The sequence below is a fragment of the Lissotriton helveticus genome, chromosome 6 (assembly GCF_964261635.1).
Source record: "Lissotriton helveticus chromosome 6, aLisHel1.1, whole genome shotgun sequence".
In the NCBI taxonomy this organism is placed as follows: domain Eukaryota; kingdom Metazoa; phylum Chordata; class Amphibia; order Caudata; family Salamandridae; genus Lissotriton; species Lissotriton helveticus.
Window position 1 is genome coordinate 160,566,794 of NC_136067.1, and position 19,918 is coordinate 160,586,711.

Below are 19,918 nucleotides of genomic sequence, written 5' to 3' on the forward strand. Positions count from 1 at the left end.
AATGCTCAGAATCGTATAGTCTGCTCCTTTTTGTGCCAAACTGATTTGTGTATCAGTAAGGTTAAAGATAGAGAATAATGACGTTGTGTTGATTAAACGCCAGGGCACGTAGCCTGAACGCAGATTTTGCAATGTCCAGCCAAGCTGTACAATAGAACGCAATTGGGACTGACCGTGTTGTAACATTAGTAAGTCCTGCTCTATTATATCAATAGCAGATGATACAATACTGTCCAGTGAATATATTCTGGAAGACAGAGTCATTAACCCATTGTCCACAACAGAAAGTGATTTTTCCAAATTTATACGGTCAATTTCCCGTATTTTCTCTGCCGTTTCAATTTGCATTACTTTCCAAGCTTCGTTGTATGCAGCGTATACACCGGCCTCTATGAAACGTTTTTGACGCTGTTTGCGTGGTCCCATTATGAAATCACGCAAGTCAGCACTGTCTTTAAGTAAAGTCAAGTGTTGCTTAATTTCTGCCAGTGTGGATTTCTGTAGCCATTCGAGGCAGAGCTTTCCTACACTGTATGTTGTAACTATCCCTGGATGTTGTCTCTGGGAGTATCTTGGGTCTGGCCTGGTCAATTTGAACCCCTGTATTTTGTTCAGGAATCTATCTTGACAGTTATTTGTGTCTGTGGGCCAGATCAACCATTTTTTCCAATCAGGATGTGTTCTGTTTTGGTTATCAATATGGGATACGTCTATCTCAACATCTGTAGTGCTATTACTGTCAGGTGTTGGCTTTGGAATAGACGGTTTGTTTAAGTCCTTAATTTTGGCTAGGCCAAGACAGGTTGTCTGTTGAATGGTGTCATTCAAGAATATAATTTGTTCTGGGATCATGCAGGCTCTAAACAATGATTCTATACCTTGGACCTGCCAATCTTTGGTACCCCAGATTGTTTTTGTTTCAATGTTCTTTTTCCAAAAATCAAAACCAAATGTAGTCATTTTTTCATAAAATGTTTCTGAATGAATCAATTTAGTATTTGTCAGCATTGTTTTCATTCCTGTCTTATTTAACATTTTGAAATAAAACGTTTCAGCATCACTTGTGTTAAACCCTGAGAAGTATGGGAATTTCTCGTAAAATGTTTTTGAACTACCTTTTGGTGGAGTTGCACAATGTTCCCATTGATTATAATTAAAAACATTTCTAGGCTGAGCAGATTTATGCAAATAGTGATGTGCAAAGTGGATAGGCCTGTAGTTTCCAGGAGATCCTTTGTCTCCCTTTTTGTAGATAGGGATAATCTTGGCGCCCCTCCAGGTCGCCGGAAATTCGCCACCACACAAAATAGCATTGAAGACCAGTTGGAGCAGAGGTCCCCATATTATAGGCTCAGCCTTATACATATCTTCCGGGAGCTTATCTAGACCCAGGGCTTTCCCATTCTGTAGTGATTTTATAGCTAAGGTAGTTTCATCTAGGGTAATAGCAGTCTACTTGATTATTGCGAAGTCTAGGGATCTCATTTGTAGGCCTGGGTCATAGGCAACCCATTGACCTGCATATATCTGCTTGAAATACTCTTCCCACACATGGGGCTGTATATGGAAGTCAGTTTCTATTTTCAAATTGGGTGACCCTTTTGACAGAAGGTGCCAAAACAATCGGTTATTCTTCTGCTTCGATGCATCTACAAGCAAGCACCAGTTTTCAGACTCCCAGTCCCTTTTTGCCTTAGCTTGGGCTAGTTTATACACCTCCCTGCTGTTTTTAATATCTATAGGAGATTTTATCTTTACCGCCACAATTAGATCATCCTTGGCTTTTTTACAGGCCTTATTGAACCATGGAGCTATTCTCGGTTTGAATAGATCTTCATTACATAGTTTGTTAAAGAAAGATCTTATTGTGGTGGTCAGTTGCAGGAATATGGCCACCATGTCGTCTATACTGGTAGCAGTATTACTCTGGTCGGGAAGAGTCTGCTCAACCTCTTAATATATTCTAGGGAGAGCAGTTGGATCAGCCAGTATCATTGGCCATTTAACTCTTTTGTTGTTGTTGTTACGATTGATTACTGGGGAGCTCTAGGGCCAGGGCTGTCCATATAATAACGCTGGGCCGTACAGCGTAAGTGCAAGGGCATTATGGTCGCTATCTTCCCAAATTACTACGACCATATCTTTAACACTAGGTCAGAGTTCAAGATCGACAAACATATAGTCAATCCTGGTCTTAGTTTCTCCCCTCTTAAATGTATGGCATGCTTCTGTCAGTAGCTGCCCGACCGTTGCAGTCTCGGACCCCTTAAGTAATAGTAAATGATAAGACCTGTTGCCTCACCCTAGTGCATTTCTTAATGGGTGGCATCTGGAGCTTCGCAATCCCTCTGGCTTTATCTCCATCTAATATTAGCTCCTGTATGTAATCAACAGGTTCAAAGGTTATATTGGAGTCGCCAGCAACTATAAGTTGGAAATTCCCCTTAGCTATATCAAGATAGTTGGTTAATGTTGTCATTGTGCCAGATAGCTTGTGGGAGCTAGTAAAACGATTTAGATGTTAAATAACCTAACTTGACTATTCCCTTTCAGAGAGGACAGTTCCAGCCCAAGTATTTCCTCATAACCAAGGTATAAAACCTTAATTTTGCAGGCTAGTGTGTTTTTAACCCAAATTAGAAGGCCACCATTTGGGCGGCCGACTGTTGACTACTTAGCTTCAATGCTGTAAGTGGTGAACCCCACCCTGTGAACCCGCCCTACCGCCCAGGTTTCCTGTAGTAGGCATCGATAGCTTACACCAGTCAGGGTCAATTAGCTTGGACTTTATGCCTGCAACGTTCCAGGATAGGATTTTCAGGTCCTGGAGTTCTAACATCGGATCCTGGGTACGTCCTGTGATGTTTATTTCTCCCTCAGGCTCTGGTTGTTGGTAATGGTGGCAATTCTTAATTACTAAGTCACTTGGGGCAATGTAATTATTAATATAGATCTCAGAGGTTTCTTCCGACTGTATGGCAGGTGGTTCAATTAGAGTGATTAGTGGAGGAGAAGATACTATGGGTAGTCAGTCTTGGGAATCTAGACCGGACAGTAGTTGGTATCTATTTCTTAGTTCCAGGTAGCTTGGTGACTAGTGGGTTCCCCCCCTGCATTCAAGGTGCCTCTAGAAGAACCCAAGAGGTAGAATGTCGATCCCTAGTCCCAACCTCTGATTTGTTAAATGTGACCCCCCCCTCCCCCAACCAAGCAACTGTCTTGCTAAGATTGGAGATCCACAATTTATGACAATACAGTCACCAGCAAAAGACTTACATAACAGGCCAACCCCGCTTGCCCGCCTTAAGAACAATATATCATGATAATTGGTGTTTGAGAAATTTGTGTTCTGTAATAACCAGTGGCAGACTTTATTCTTCAACTGGTTCTGTGATTCTTTTTGATTTTCCTGCAGCTAGGGGACATTTGCAAGAATTGCTGTGTAGCAGCAACACTCGGTGGAAGATGAAGAGTCGCCTTATCTCGATTAATGAGTCCCTTTTGGTGCAACGCTATGGGGGTATGTGTCGGTTGCAGCCTGCTATGTTCCCAATAGGGGTTACAGGTAATGGACTCTGCCTGGGTGTGCTAGGCGGCAGGCTTGCATTCCCCATGTGTCTAGTACACGAGGGCCTGGAGTGCCCTTGTGATACTACACTGGCGACATTTTTAGGGGGACAATTGTTCGTAGTACAGGTTAATGGATCGACGTCTATTCCTGTGGACCCCTCACCAGAGTTTGGAACCCCCCCCCCCCACCCCGGTGGTCTGCCCCACATCCATTACTTTCCCTTTAGCCCCTCCCCCTGATGATATATCAGCAACCAAAGTGCACATTGAATCCATAGTTGACTCCAGTTTATCAAGTCTAGCTAGGACAGGTAAAAAGTTTTTGGCAATAGTTTTTTCTAAAAAAAGATGTAAGTGCCACAATGATTTGCGGGGATAGGTCCTCGGGGTTGGTGGCAAAATTGAGTTGGAGCCACTAGTAGTGGATGATATTTGTAATGTTTCAGCAGGGGCTTATGGGGTTAAGTCCTGGATCTTTTTCCTGGATCTAGTCTGTTTACACCGTAGAGGCTCCAGAAGTTTTACCTTTTTTTTTCCTTTTTACTGTGGTTTCGCACACTGGTGAAACTAGTAGTAGAGGCGTGTGGGTTCCAAAACCAGGAACCAAGAGACCAGGCCCTGCCCCGCCTCTTCCTGTGGCTGACGGGCGCAGACGGTTCCGCCCGGGCACGCCCGCGTGTGTCCTCCTCCTGGCGCGAAGCAAATGCGTTCGCGCCCCCCTGGCACGTTGTTCAATGGGGCTTGTAGTCCCCTCTCTGCTGTGCGGGCTGGCTGGCAATAGGGGCGGAGAAAGCAAGCATTGGCTCCGGCGCTGCAGGAGCCCCGGCCCCATCTTATGCGCCTCCTGGATCGAAGCCAATGCGTTGGCGCCTCCCTGGCGCGTTGTTCAGTGAGGCTTGTAGTCCTCTCCCTGCTGTGTGGGCTGGCTGGCAATAAGGGCGGAGAAAGTCAAGAACGGTCTCCCACGCTGTGGGAGCCCCGGCCCCCTCTTATGCGCCTCGTGGCGCGTAGCAAATGCCTTGGTCCCTCCCTGGCGCGTTGTTCAATGAGGCTCGTAGTCCCCTCTCTGCTGTGCAGGCTGGCTGGCGATACGGACGGAGAAGGTCTAGCATGGGCCCCCTCTTATGTAGATGGAGCATGGACACATAGAAAGAGGACCATGCGAAGGAAAATCAAAGATGAAAGTTGAAAGAAACAAAACGGCTGCAACTCCTTCAGGTGTCCTGGGAGGAGGGTGGGCACATGTGAATCTACAGCACTACATGCCACGAGCAGATGCTTACAGAGTTAGAAATATTTTCCGTTCACGGCATGTGTAGCTGCAGATACACATGATGTGCAGTCCTCCCAGAAGAGTGGGGAGTGGGGGGGGGGGTGTGTGTGTGTGTGTGTGTGATGTAGTTTGGTCAAAAGCAGCTTTCCAAAGTTGTAAAGACAGTGACAGAAAATGCCACGAGTGGGAAACAAACAAGCACTAGCAGAGTGAACAGGTCTCATCTTTGGGATCTAGTGGATTTGCCACTGCTTTTTGGCGATGCCGTAGAGCATTGGTAAAAAGCATTTATTGGCAATGCTATATATAAAAGTAAATGAAAGGCATAATGACGCGGCTATCATAAATGTGTACTGACGCATGTGAGTGCATGCGTCGTCGTGTGTGTGTGTGTCTACGAAAGGATGCACCCACGAATTAAAAAAACATTTACTGATCCATCTAAAAAATGAGCTGGTGCTCCATGAAAGGGCACATTTGTAAGGTGGAGAGTCAGGTAGTAATTTGCTGCTGTGCAATCCAAAAAAGGACTGTGGTAGTGGAGAAACAGAGTTTGAGCGTGAAAGGTGGTTAAAATAAAAATAAAGAGCGGTTATTAAAATGTTTATCCTACCACGTATTTTATATTTATTTAGTAACATTCCGATTAAACTGACGCAACACTTTTTCAAGGGGATACGATCCTCACTACTCCGATTGATATCGGGAGGTAAATAGGCCAGGGTGAGCTGGACCACGATGACACTAGACTATGCCCAGGGAGGCTTCAACGCTCCAGATATGTTCATATATCATTTATGTGCACAAGCACAATATGCATATTACTGATTATGACCGCATGTGTACACTCCACATGTTGCAGTGGAGGATGGAGATGCCCATCCTGTCCCCCTCTCTGGTGTGCTCACGCACACACGCAGAGGCACGCCGACATCGGAAATAAACTCCATAGACACGACTCTTGCTGCATGGCAAACTATAGGTAACATTACTGGCAAACTCCCATTATATGCACCAGACATGCCTATTACACATCATGCGGCACTCTCAGTAACACAGGAGGAGGACTCACTTAGGGAGCTGGGCATGGTAACTATGCAAGATATATTCCCAGATGGACACTTTCTCACGAAAGATGACTTGGCCCACATTTCCAACCCTTCTCTATTGTTCAACTTCACTGTCCACAGACTGAGACAGGCGGTTAAAGCCCACTACGTCACATATCCAGCTACACCGCCCACGTCAAGGGCCCTACAGATAATATTGGTTGCGCCCTCACGACGTAAACCAGTCACAAAACTGTATAAAGAAATTCGGAATGACAAGACCCTCGACCCGAGCAGAAACTTGGCTCGCTGGAATGGTGACCTAGACACACCACTATCAGACTTAGACAGGGAACACATTTGCAAGCTGACTGGAGCCCTTACACCAAATGGTAACCTGCACATTATTCATTTAAATTCATTCATCAGACTTACCACACCACCGTTAAATTACATAGATGTGGCCTAAGGGAGACCAGCGCTTGTAAACGGTGAGGTCGGCTCGATGCCGACTTTCTGCATCTTGCATGGGGGTGAGATTATTCTGGGAAGCTGTACTGAAACACATTCATGAGATGACCGAGACTATGCTGCACTGTACTCCGCCTGTTCGCTTACTACGTCATGTACCACACGTAAAAGGGGCAACAGGTAAAATAGTGCGCTTCACACTACTGCTGGCCAAACGCTGAGTGGCCCTAGACTGGGATAGTAAGCTAGCTCCAAAACCCGATCACTGGTTGAAAGACATGGTCTACTGCACGGAGAACCTAGCATTATATGCGGAAGAGTTACCAGTAACGTCTAGACCCAGAGACATTTGGGAACCACTGCGGAAATATCTGAAAAGACTGGCTGTTAATAATTCAGACACTGATTGATAATGATGTTAGGCATAATACTGGATACCTGTGAACGCAACTGTGTATGCTGTTATGGAGGGGCGGGTTGGCATTCCGTTATTTGATACCTTTGCAATCGCAACGTTTTAGGATTTGTTGTTGTCATATCATCATGCTTGGCAAAGTTATTATGTACATTATGCCAATAAACAGATTTAAAAATACAAATTAAAAATAAAGCCGGGTGGCTGGGGGAGGGGGGGAAAGTAGCACATGAGGGAGAGAGCAACACAGAGCATGGGATGGGGCAGGTATTTGGCAGGAGAGAATACCAAAGTAAGAAATGGAAAACACATGCAGTTTCTTGGAGTGCCTAACCAAAAATAAAAAAAGTTCTCTAAAAGTGATCAGTGGAAGGATACAAATCAGCCAGTCAAGAGGATGGTAAAAATGCTATGCTCCAGGGGAGGGACAAACCCAAGAGGAAGAAGGTAAGCCATTGAATAAGAAGTAATGATAAGAAAGCCAACCAATGGTAAGCAATGGGAGGGCTATGAGCCAAGTGTAAATCTTTGGGAAGCCCACCTAAGTCTTGTATGTGAGGTAAAAATACACTTTATCTTCAGCGAACTGAGGGACCAGATGCTCATATACTTCATTCTGGGACAGTGCAGCCCATGCACTGCCCTAAAGCAAGAAACTGTTTTTCCTCTATGTGAAACTGTATGCTTAATTGACACATTTTCTTCCATTGTATATCCTCCTTAAAAGAAAGCAAAAAGATTTGATCAGCAAAACTTCTCCATTTACCCCCAGCTTTGACTTTCTAGTACTTACTTACAGAAAAATAAAATTAAAAAAAATGTTGCTTTTTGAAAAACAGTGTTCTGATTTGTAAAGAGACTGCTTTCCCAAAGTTTAAATATTCTTGCATCCGCACGTGGATGGCAATACTACACTTTTCATAAATATACATCGTTTGACGGAGAATATATTTCTTAAGAACTCCTAACTACATTCCATTTCCTGTTTTTAAAATAGATAAAGAAACCTTAGCTTTTACAAGCAACTGCTCCCATGTCTTCTATGCTCAGAGGTGCACTACATTCAGTGAAGACTTTACTTTTCTTTAACTTCATCTCCCATTCCACACTCAACAAATACTCAGTCTCACCTTTCAGGACAGAGTCTTCCAAGCGCTCCGACATCTCACTGCACTGCTGATGGTACTCCGAATTAGTAAAGTAATGCTTTGGCTCAGCAAGCTTGCGCTGCAATCTTTCCAAACGCCTTCGTTCTTTTTCTGCTTCTCGCTCTGCTTGTTTCTTCACCCAGTCAGCCATCCTGGCATAAAAAAGGCAAGCAAATATTTGCAATTTTACAGATGATAAAAACCTGGCAAAAGTACTTTGATCAAAAAGGAAGTAAATATTTTCAAATGAAATAGTAATTTTTATGTTTTAATAACACACTTAACCAATTTTACTTTAGGCAGCGCCATTCAACAAAAATGCTTACCTAGAAATATTTTATGTAGAATTACAAAACGTATGTATCCACTTGAGTTAATAAAATGTGGAGGGTTTTAACGTTATACAATGCATTAGGTTTCAACTAGAGTCTCAAATCAAGTGGCCATTCAGGAACAGGCATTACAAAAGAATTACATGACTGCATGGTCCAGAAGGTAAAAATCTTACTCAACTATTAACTCCATAATACCTCCTCCATAAGGTCTCTTTTATAAAGCAGCAAGTGAAAATCTCATGCCAGGAGACCAACAGAATCTATGCACATACAGGTATGAAAATAAAGCAGCCAGGTACAAGTGCAAGCCTTGCACACAACCTTGACTTTACTTTCTAAGCTGAAAACTTTGAACACCTCGATACATAATAGGTGAAAAGTGGCTACTAAAGGTAGTGTACCCTATTCCCTATTATACAACAAGCATTGGAAATGCAATAGGTCTCGCACCATTAGAGTTAGTGCTTTTAGAATTGTTTATGGGGTTTTTTTGTAAATGTTTAGCATTTTTGTTTCCTGTAGCCTATGCTAAAGAATTACAAATAAAAAAAGCCATAAACCTTTCTAAAAGCTCTAACTGAAATGGTCTGAGACCTATTGCACTGTGTGAGGGTGAGGGGTTGAGGGTGAGTGAGGGTGAGGGTGGGTGAGGGTGAGTGAGGGTGAGGGGTTGAGGGTGAGTGAGGGTGAGGGTGAGTGAGGGTGAGTGAGGGTGAGGGTGAGTGAGGGTGAGGGTGAGTGAGGGTGAGGGTGAGTGAGGGTGAGTGGTTGAGGGTGGGTGAGGGTGAGGGTGAGTGAGGGTGAGGGTAAGTGAGGGTGAGGGTAAGTGAGTGTGAGGGGTTGAGGGTGGGTGAGTGAGTGTGAGGGGTTAAGGGTGAGTGAGGGTGAGGGTGAGACCTAAAAACGACTTGAAAAAACAAGATCACACAGAAAACCAGCTTCTACTTCAAGTTATTTGTTGGAGCCCTCACACCTCTCAGAAAGTAGGCACTCTGAACTTTTTTTAAATGTATTTTCTTTTCTTTAATGGTACACATTCGCAACTCAAAAGTGTAAAGGAGTTGATAAACCAAAGGAACAGTGAATTATATTTAATTTCGATAATTTTATGGAGATTTCATCGACCTCTGCAGCAACAGCATGTCTGTCTGCATGCGTTTGTGTTTGGGAGAGAAATAAAATGTGTCTTGCAAATCACCTGTGTACCAGGTATGCTGGAGTCTCCGAAATACGATTTATTATTAATGTTAATACATGACAACATACACAAGAAGCACCTTCTCTACATGCTACCACGCGAGAATGAGCATGTTAAACTCTGCAGAGCACACTTTGGCATGAAGCACCCGGCTGCGGTGCGGTGTACAGTCTGTCTGCAAATAACTCGGCGCTGGCAGGCAATTAGTGTGCATGAACAAGTGAAGTTTTTATCGCACCGACCACGCGCGCTGAGCTCTGAGGAACATTCCCTAAATGTGCTGATATTTTGTGAAACGGGCACATGCCAAATGCGTGATGTGTGGCGCTGCTCAGTGAGACACAACACCACAACTTAAAAACAGTGTTCACAACAAGTTCTCACTTCCACTCTCTTGACAAACAACAGGCATGTCTAATTCGATATCAGCACGTTGTTATTGTTCACGTGCTCCTGAAAAGTAAAGTTATTTTCACATGCTGTGTTAGCTTTTCATGTAGCGCGGTACTTGTTAAAGCATATAGCACACCTTTGTTAGCGGAACTTGAATTTCAACACAGCATTTACTGTTCGTAATACATGCAGTTCTGATTATGTAAACATCATTAAAATGCTGTGTTGCACCTTTCAGTTATCTGAAAGAAAACGCATTGATAAATCATTTAAATACAAAGTACCCTAAATGTTTTTCGACTGGGTTAATTACTTGGTTTGATTTGAATTCACCTGCGCCTAGCACCGCGATGCCATCCAAACAGCTACATTAGAACAACTACTTCACTTTACAGACACTTCTGTGCGAAAGTTTAAGTTTGAGACCAACAAGAAGTAACCATACCGAACATGAAAAGAGTATGGGGCTATACAAATAAAAATAAACACGCAATTCCTTTCCCGCATTAAAACACCGCCCAGCCGAGAAGAAAGTCACAAACACCCAACTCCAATGACATTCCAACTTCAAAGGAGCCAACAGAAACACAGGAAACGAAAGAAAACTGCTGCAGAGAAGCTCTTCCAACTGCACAAAAGCCAGACACCTACCTAGGAGCGAGGAAACGCTGCATCCACCGGCGTCAAGGCGAAGGAAAAGTTAATCACTAGTGAAAAAAAAGCGAAAGAGAAAGCAGGGTAACCTGACCCAGGAGGGGGGAGGAGGGAGGAGAAATGCGTCTCGGCCGGAGCAGGGGGCGGAGCAGGGAGAGCGGGCTTTGAAATGCACTTCACACGGCCGGCCGGTCGTGAAACTGAAAGCATGGCCGGCCGGCCGTGAAAGCCTTTGATGCCGCAGGGGGTGGAGCGGCACCAGCTGGGAGAGTAGGCAAGGCAGGCGGCTGGGGGCATGTGCACGCGCTTTTAAGCTCAATGCACATGCGCATTGAGCTTAAAAGTCACGGGCACTGCAAGGAATCGCCACGATTCCTTGCAAGTTGGACAAAGAGTGGATAAGCCCCCATAGTCTCGCTTGCTCGATGCGCATGCGCATCGACAGGCGAGACCTAAAAAAGAGGTCTGACATTATTAAACATTGAGAAAGTTCAAAAATAAGAACTGCAAATAGGAAAGGAGATGTGGCCTAGAGGCTAGACCTGCCACTAGTAGAACATGGGGAACCAGGGTTGAATCCCAGCTTCTGCACTTAACTAACATTGGGTGAATCACTTAATCTCACTGTTCCTAAAACAATGTGAAATGTAATGTGTGTGAAATGTAATTGTGTAATCTCTACTTGATACATACAATCTTTTAGATCCTCTCACAACCCGCTCCCATGCAATGTGTAGCACTCCGTTGCTTCATAGCTAGGTTTGCGTTATATTAATACCAATACATACATACATACATACAGTAAAAGTAGGGTCGAATGTCCAGTTTCAAATGTATATGCTGCAAATAAGAGCTTCGATACTTCACTAAATGACGATCATGAGATCGCTTTTAAGAGAAGATTTCCAAGCAACTGGTTTATCGAAATACTTTAAATGTTCACAGCCCCGAAAGGCACCTATGCAGTACTGGCATTACAGATAAGAGCAAATACTCATTGTGTAATTAAACAATCTTGCATATTGCAGGAGTCCAATATGCAAGACTAAACAATGTGGGTACTGGGAGTTAGAAATGCCTTTCTATGTGTATGCTGTAGTATGAAAGAAATAAGATATTCACTACCTAGGCAGACCACAAAGCTTACTCCTTGCTAGAAGTTTCCTCTTAAGAACCAGAGCAAGGTTTAAAAAAGGTTTTACTACCTGGTATGTAAACCCAACATGCCCTCTTCAGAATTATTAACCGATGTGCTAGAAGGACTAGCCTGTTCTCTTTTTAAAATGAAATTTTTTATTTAGAAGCAGAAAGAGGCTAGGGCCATATCACGATGGGCCAAGCAATAGTTTGTTTGCGTGTGAGGTGTCAAATGTTCAAACATACAACTTTACAGAGTTAATGCACGAACTTTCAACTGAAATAGTGATCAGGGATTGCCTCTCTCCATTTCAGACTAGTTCCGTCTAAAATTCCTAAATTAACTCTGAGAAATTACAAGTTGTATGTTTGAACTTTAGACACCTCACACTCTAGGCCTATCACGATATTACCCATTGAGTCCAGCTTAATGGGTAGCTAAAGACAATACATTCTGATATTTCAAATAATTCCTTTTTGCCAATAAAACACCTAAACCTAAAAACAAATGGCTGGTGCATTAGAAAGTTCCTTCTTGGGTGACACAGCAATAACTGATATAGCCATGGTTGCCCTCAACTGTTACTGATGACAAATACATGCCAGCATACCTGAAAGAAGATCATGAGAACTATTACATTGTGAACGTTTTCCCTACTCAAGTGAGACAACTTATCTGAGCTTGGGTCCACTAAAAGTAACCCTAGGGGCATTTAGGGAATTTCGGTCCTCTGTAAAACAAGTGAAGGTCTTCAAACTTCACTACTAAGGCAGATTAAGGATTATGTTACTTGCCCTGTAAGCATCTGTTCTTGGCATGTAGAGCTGTAGATTCACATGCTTTGCATAGTCCTGCCATCTAGTGTTGGGTCCGGATGTTTGCAAGTTGTCTTTCTTCGAACAAGTGTTTTGCAGTCACAAGGTAAGGTGACTCCTCCTTTCGGTGATAATGCGCATGTGCATTGACTCCAATGTTAGATTGTTTTCCAGCAAGAGTGTGGGAATGGAGTAAGTAAGTGTAGTTTAGAGATGTCCATGTGTATGTAACAAAAATAATAAGAAATGCAACAACCACAGGTGTCCGGGGAGGGTGCATGTGAATCTACAGCTTTACATGCCAAAAACAGATGCTTACAGGGTAAGTAACATAATCCGTTCGAGGCATGTGTACTGTAGATACGCATCCTTTGCATAGATTGTATAGCAGTATTTTCCCAAAGCAGTGGCAATCCAGTGGGTGTTGCAGTTGTTTGAAAAAGTGTTTTCAGCACTGCTTGTCCTACATTAGCTTGAAGACAGGCTAATACATCCACACAATAATGTTTGTTAAATGTTTGTGGTGTAGACCATGGAGCTGCCTAATGGCAGTTCCATGATATGGGAAAGTTGCCTAAAAAGGCAATACATACTCTTACTTTGCGAGTAGAATGTGCTTTAGAAGGTATACTTAAAGTTCTTTTAGCTTTAACATAGCAAGTCTGAATACATTTAACAATCCATCTAGAAATACTGGAGTTAGAGATAGGACTTCCTTAATACAGTGGGGCAAAGGCAACAAAAAGTTGTTTTGTTATGCGAAAACCCTTTGTCCTATCAATATAGTATAATAGTGCTCTTTTGACAAAGTGTATGTAGAGCTCTTTCTGCTACTGAATCAGATTGAGGGGAGAAAAGGAGGTAACTCAACTGATTGGTTAATATGAAAAACAGAGACCACTTTTGGAAGGAATTTTTGGTTTGTACGAAGAACCACTATCTTTATGAAGTTGAAAGAAGGGTTCTTCTAAGGTTAATGCCTGTAGCTTACCCAACACGTTTTAGTGAAGTGATAGCAAAAAGAACGGCAACCTTCCATGATAGAAATTGTAACAATTGTGTAAAGGTTCAAAAGGTGGACCCATAAGTCTTATGAGAACAATGTTAAGGTTTTAGAGAGGCGCAGGCAGTAACCTGGATGATGATATTCTTTTAAGGCCTTCCATAAAGGCTTTAATTACTGGAACTTTGAATATGGATAAATGTTTTTAAGATACAAGCTACTGCTGCAAGGTGTAATCGAAAGTATGTGTACGCTAAGCCAACTCCCTGTAGATGCAAAAGTAAACAAATAATATTTTCCATAGATGCATTTAGCAGGTTAATTGTGTTATTATTACAATATATCACAAACCTTTTCCACTTTGCTGCATAACATGCCCTAAAGGTGGGTCTTCTTGCTTCCTTAAGAACTATCATACAATCTGGTGGTAGAGTTAAGTATACAAACTCCATGACTTAATGAGCCAAATCGCTAGGTTTAATTCCTTGGGATTTGGATGTCTTATTTCTCCATGGTCCTGTGTGAGAAAGTCTAACGTTATGTGAGGCTTCTGGTGTGGAACTATTAAAGTTCTAATAGTGTGGTGAACAATGGTTGACGAGTCCAAGTGGGAGCCACTAGAATCAGTATGAGAGATGTCTGCCTGAGTTTCCGAACCAGAAATGGATGGAGAGAGGCAGGAGGAGAAAAAGCGTAAGCAAAGATCCCTGACCAGTTGATCCATAGGGCATTGCCTTTGGATAGAGTGTGTGGGAACCTGGAGGCAAGGTCTGGGCATTTTGAGTTCTCTGCTGTGGCAAAAGGATCTATTTGTGGGAATCCCCATTGTTTGAAGTACGGAAGGAGAACTTGTAGGTGAAGTTCCCATTTGTGTTCTTCTTGCCTCATTCTGCTGAGGAGATCTGTAAAGATGTTTGTCCCTGGAAGGTGTTCTGCCAAGAGTTGGATTTATGATGAATTGCCCCAACGCCAAATGGTCGGAGAGAGGCGTTGACAGCTGCAGAGTGGTGCTCCCCCCCCCCCCCCCTTGTTTTTGTACATAATATGTTGTTGTCATATTGTCTGTCCGGACTAGGACAACTTTCCCTATCAGATGAGGTAAAAACGCTTTTAATGCTAGCTAAACTGCTTGCAATTCTAGGTAGCTTAAGTGATGGTTCTGCTGGGTGGTATTTCAAAGACCCTGATCTGTTAAATAATGGAAATGTGCTCCCCACCCTGGGAGTGAGGAGTCTATTGTGAGCACGACTTGTGGAATAGGGTTGATAAAGGGCGGCCCTTTTGATAATTTTTGTGTGTTCCACCACTGCAGTGAGGGATGTGTGCAGCTGTCTACCAACTCTAGATCTGTTAGCTGACACTGTGATTGATTCCACTAATGTGCTAAGCATTCTTGTAGAGGAAGCATAGTAAGTCTTGCATGAGGTACTATGGCAATTCATGACACCATCATTCCCAGTAACTGCACCAAAGTTCTGATTCTTAGATACTGGTTGTTTTGATACTGCATTACCAATTTTTGAAAATTGTGAATCCTGGCTGCATTGGGATCACAGTCATTTGAGTGTTTAGAATGGCTCCTAGATATGGCTGTATTTGAGTGGGTTGAAGATGGGATTTTTGTGCATGGACTGGAAATCCTAACTGTTGTAGAAGGTTTATCGTGATTTGTGCGTGTTGCACACACTTGGTCTGTGTGCTGGCTTTTATGAGCCAATCGCCTAAGTATGGGAAGACATGGATTTGTTGTCTTCGTAGATGTGCTGCCGCCACTGCAAGGCATTTGGTGAACACTCTGGGTACAGTTGTTGGAAGTACTTTGAACTGATAATGATTTTTTCCTATCACAAATCTGAGGTATTTGCGATGTGCTGCGTGAATGGTTATATGTAACTATGCCTTCTTTAAGTCTAGTGCTGACAAAGTCGCCCAGCTGCAAGAGTGGAAGTACTTGTTGCAGTGTGACCATATGGAAGTGTTCTGATAATATGCATAGGACTTAATGGCCGGAGATCAAAGATTCGCCTTAAAGAACCGTCCTTTTGGGAATTAGGAAGTATAGTGAATATACTCCTGATCCTTGTTGTCGTAATGGAACTGGTTCTATAGCTCCTTTTGCTAGAAGAGCTTGTACTTCTTGTATGAGCAGATGTTAGTGTTGTAAAGACAGTTTGTGAATACGAGGTGGAATGTTGTGAGGGTTGCTTGTGAGCTCCAGGCAATAACCATGTTGGATAATGTCCAAAACCCATTTCTCTGTTATTGATTGCCAAATGGGAAGAAAGTGTTGTAATCTTCCCCCGGCAGGTGATAAATGATCGGGGAGGGGGGTCTGATAGCAAGTCACTGTTAGTGGATGGAGAGGTGCCTGTTGGTGTACATCTACCGCTAACCCTTAAAGTTGTTACCTCTATATCCACCCTTATAGAATCCTCTAGAGGGATGACTGTTTGTGTTTTGTATGAAGATGCTCTGGCATCTGTGGTATTAGTCTTGGAGTCCCCTCTGTAAAAGGAGCGATGAAAGGAACCTCCAGTAGAAGGAGACGGAAGTGCTCCCATTGATCTTGCCACTCTGTATCCATTTTAATTTTTTCCAGCGATTGGTCTATCTGAGGCCCAAAAAAGTGTTACTTAACAAACAGTGCATTAAGAATAGTTAACCATGTTGGATAATGTCCAACACCCATCTGTCCGCTGTTATTTATTGCCAAATGGGAAGAAATTGTTGTAATCTTTCCCCGAAAGGTGATGAATGATCGGGGGGGGGGGGGAGTGAAAGCAAGTCACGGTTAGTGGATGGAGAGGTGCGCGTTGGTGTACCTCTACCTCTTCCCTTAAAGTTGTTACCTCTATATTCACCTTTAGAGAATCCTCTAGAGGGGGAGGATTGTGTTTGTGTTTTATACGAAGATGTGCTGGCATCTGTGGTGTTAGTCTTGGAGCCCCCTCTGTAGAAAGAGGCCCAAAGAGGTGTTCCTTATCAAATAGTGCATTAAAAGTTTGTTGAACTTCTGGTTTGAAACCAGAAATTCGGAGCCATGCAGGTCTCCTGATTAGAAGCTGGTATTGCCTCCTCTTTACTAACCATCTGCTTCACTTGAAAAGAAATCTCAATAGAGCAACTAGGGCATTCAGTTGAAAATTTAAAGGTTCAATTACTTTCTTAGAATCACAACAACTGATAAAGCAAAGAAAACGATATAAAAATGAAATATGGAAAGCCAAACAAGCGTTATTATGAAGAAACATGGATTAAACTACATCATTCGTGTAAAATAAACGACCACAAATTATTTTGGAGTATTATTATTAATCTTGATCATGGTACCTACAGAGGGAACAGTGCGAATATTGAAGAATCAAGTTGGGCGTCTTATATCTACAATCTCTATGCAGCCCCCTCGATTGTTCAATCTAATTCCAACAGTGTTTGTCAGAAACCAAACACATTGGAAAGTAACGAATATAAAAATTTGTATCTAGAGCACTACAACAAGCAAAGAAAATAAAGGTTGAGGATTCAAGCTCCGATACCTACGATTTATACACTTTAGAAGTCAATGACGTTTGGACGACAGATCGAGTTAAAAAGGCAATAAGTAAGATCAGATCTAACGGTGCGCCAGGTCCAAACGGATTTCCTAATTCTTAAGGCAAATCTTAATCACTGGCCTGAGGTTATAACACATTTATTTAATTTAATGATGTTCTTAAGACTAGAACTGTTCCAGAGTCATGGCAAGGAAGCATTATACAGCCAATATATAAAAGTGGCACACATGATAATCCCGCCAATTATCGATTGATTGCCCTAACGGATGTAGAGGCAAAAATATTTGCGAGTTGTCTTCTGGAAGACTTAGAAGCATGGGCATCAAGTAAGGACCTAATCCCAATTTTTCAAACTGGTTTTAGAAGAGGAGAATCTACCAATATGAACTTGATTTTAATTACTTTATTGGCCGACAGGAAACAAAAGCTGAATATATGTTTTATTGATTTAAAAGCCGCTTTTGACTCTGTACTGCGAGACTTATTGTGGGAAAAGCTTTTGAATTGGGGTATACCAAATCATTTATTAGACATGATTAAACTTTTATACACCGACACATTGGTGCAGATTAAAGTAGGCGATGGCAGACACACTACACGCCGGCTAAAAACTAATACGGGTTTGAAGCAAGCCCCCTGTCTTTTTAATCTTTTTATGTCTGATCTACCATTTCATTTTAATGATGTCAATGCCCACTCTCCAACTATACAAGGTAAAGAGATTAAATATTTGCAGTATGCTGACAATACAATTTTATCACACGGTGGTAGGTTTAAAAAGAATAGTTGATTCTTTTAATCAATATATTACTTTGAACGATCTTAAAATAAATACTAAAAAGACAAAAATGATGACTATAGGAGGAAAGAAAGTAGGTTCGAAAGTATGGAACATTAATGGGCTGTTTATTGAATCAGTAAAATCGTACAAATATCTGGGAATTACATTTGATGAGAATATGTCATTTGGGCAGCATTACAGCAACCTTGAGGCAAAGGCAACATCGCTATCATTCGCATTTAGAAAGTTGTTTTTTTTCTTTTTCTTTTCAAATTGTGTTTATTGGCATTTCTTACAAGATACATTCAATTAATACAATGAAGGCATATGCACTGACATAGCTGTACAGCAACTTTTTGATAAAAACACATTGCATGTAGACGGCAGCGGCTCCCCAATTCCCACCCGGACAATCAACACCTGTACGATATTCAACCACCCCTTCAAACATTTTAATGTCAACGGACACTCCGTCCAACCTGTCTCGAATATGCTCGTCACGTTGCAGTCCTCTAAATGAAATGCCTCTGGATAGTCAAGTGGTGATGTATGGTCTTGTGTGCTGTCTGACTCTATGGCCGGGGTATCGGCGCCCATATTAGCAATGCCTTGTGTAGCCCTCCTCTCCAAATACAGCGCCCAGTAATTTTTCGGTCGATTTCGAGGGGGGAGCAGTTCGCTGTATAGACCCGTTTGTGTACAGCAATAGAGCATATCATTCTCCCATCTAGTCATTTTCGGCGTCGGCCCACGCATCCAGGTTAGTGCAACACAGCGCTTAGCGATTAAAAAGGCCACGTCTGTCAGTCTCCGCAACGCTGGCGCAATATCTTTAGAATAGCCCAGTAGGGCCAAAAGCGGTGAAGGGGTTAACGACAGACCAGTGAGTTAATTCACCTCTTTGTGCACTGCCAGCCAGAATTCCGCTACCTTCGGGCAAGTCCAGGCAAGGTGCAGGAAGTCCGCGGATTGAGCATTGCACCTCTCACAGCTAGGGCTATCTCGCAATCCATAACGAAACAAACGCTCAGGGGTATAGTAAACCCTGTTAAGAAATTTAAAATGCAAAAAGTGGTGTCGACCGTTCAGCGACACCTTCCGAACACTTGCGCAGCAATACCCCCATTTGTCTTACGGGAGGTCTTGATTTAAATCCGCCTGCCACGCTTGTCGGGGCTTCGCATAATGCGACGTCCTTTCCACCAGCATAATACGGTATAGTCGTGATATCAATTGGGTAGGTGATTTAGCAGAAGCTACAGATTCTTGTTCCTCCTCTGTCTGCGCTCGGCGGGGGCTCGCTTGGCTTGGAGTCTCTGGAGCCAAAAGTCAATTTAGGCTGTGTTTTGTCCGGGCGGCCCATTGCAACCCGGGCGTACCCGGACCTACCAGAGTGTGTGAAATGGGGCCCTGAAGCTCCGCAGACTTTCCCCAGTCTCTGTTCACAGCTCCGTCAGTCAGCCGCTCTTCACGGATAGCTCATAGCCTGAGTGGACCTCGCAGTGTTGCACACCAGGTACCTGGGCCACAAAGCACGCAGACGCCAGTTGTCAGATCTCTCCAGTGGCCTCCCGATACAGTAGTAAACAAGCCTGCAGGGCCGAGCACACTCCAGATGCTGCAACTCTAGCAATGGTCATAAGTTTGGTTGAGGTAGCAACTCCGCGCCAGGCGTCCTTCTCCACCACGGGCCCGGTCGTACTCCTTGCCACTGCACTCCGGTTCTGCTGCGCCACAAGCCCTGTGCCTCTCAACAGCGCTCCAGGATCGCGCTCAGCATGAAGGGGGGGAGGGGCGACCACCAACCGCAAAACCCCATGTCCAATATGTGCAGGTACACAGCGCCGGTTCTATGGCTCGCTACGTGCCTCCTCAGCCATACAGATCATCCATCTAGGCGGACCGGGCCACAGGTTGTACTAAGAGCCCGAAGTGCAGGTACACAGGTCTCAGGTGCTCCCAAGCGCGACCGGGCCCAGCCCCGTAGGCAAAGCCAGGGAGTCGCGTAGCTCGTCGCTGCCGCGACACCAGTCTCCAAGCCGCGTCGCCCGGAGTCACCGGGGGGTGGGTGGGGGTGTGGGGGGATCCGCCTCAGTCTACGGCCCACGGAGGGGCGCCCAG

The 19,918-nt window shown here is 43.5% G+C and overlaps 1 protein-coding gene across 1 annotated transcript in view; it reads right to left on the bottom strand.

The window, feature by feature from the left end:
* Positions 1-19,918, bottom strand: part of SDE2 (spliceosome associated SDE2) — a 309,663-nt gene that overhangs the window by 137,089 nt on the left and 152,656 nt on the right. The window contains exon 4 of the mRNA XM_078647545.1: positions 7,909-8,078. Coding sequence (XP_078503671.1) covers positions 7,909-8,078 — 170 coding nt within the window. The remainder of the gene's footprint in view (positions 1-7,908; positions 8,079-19,918) is intronic.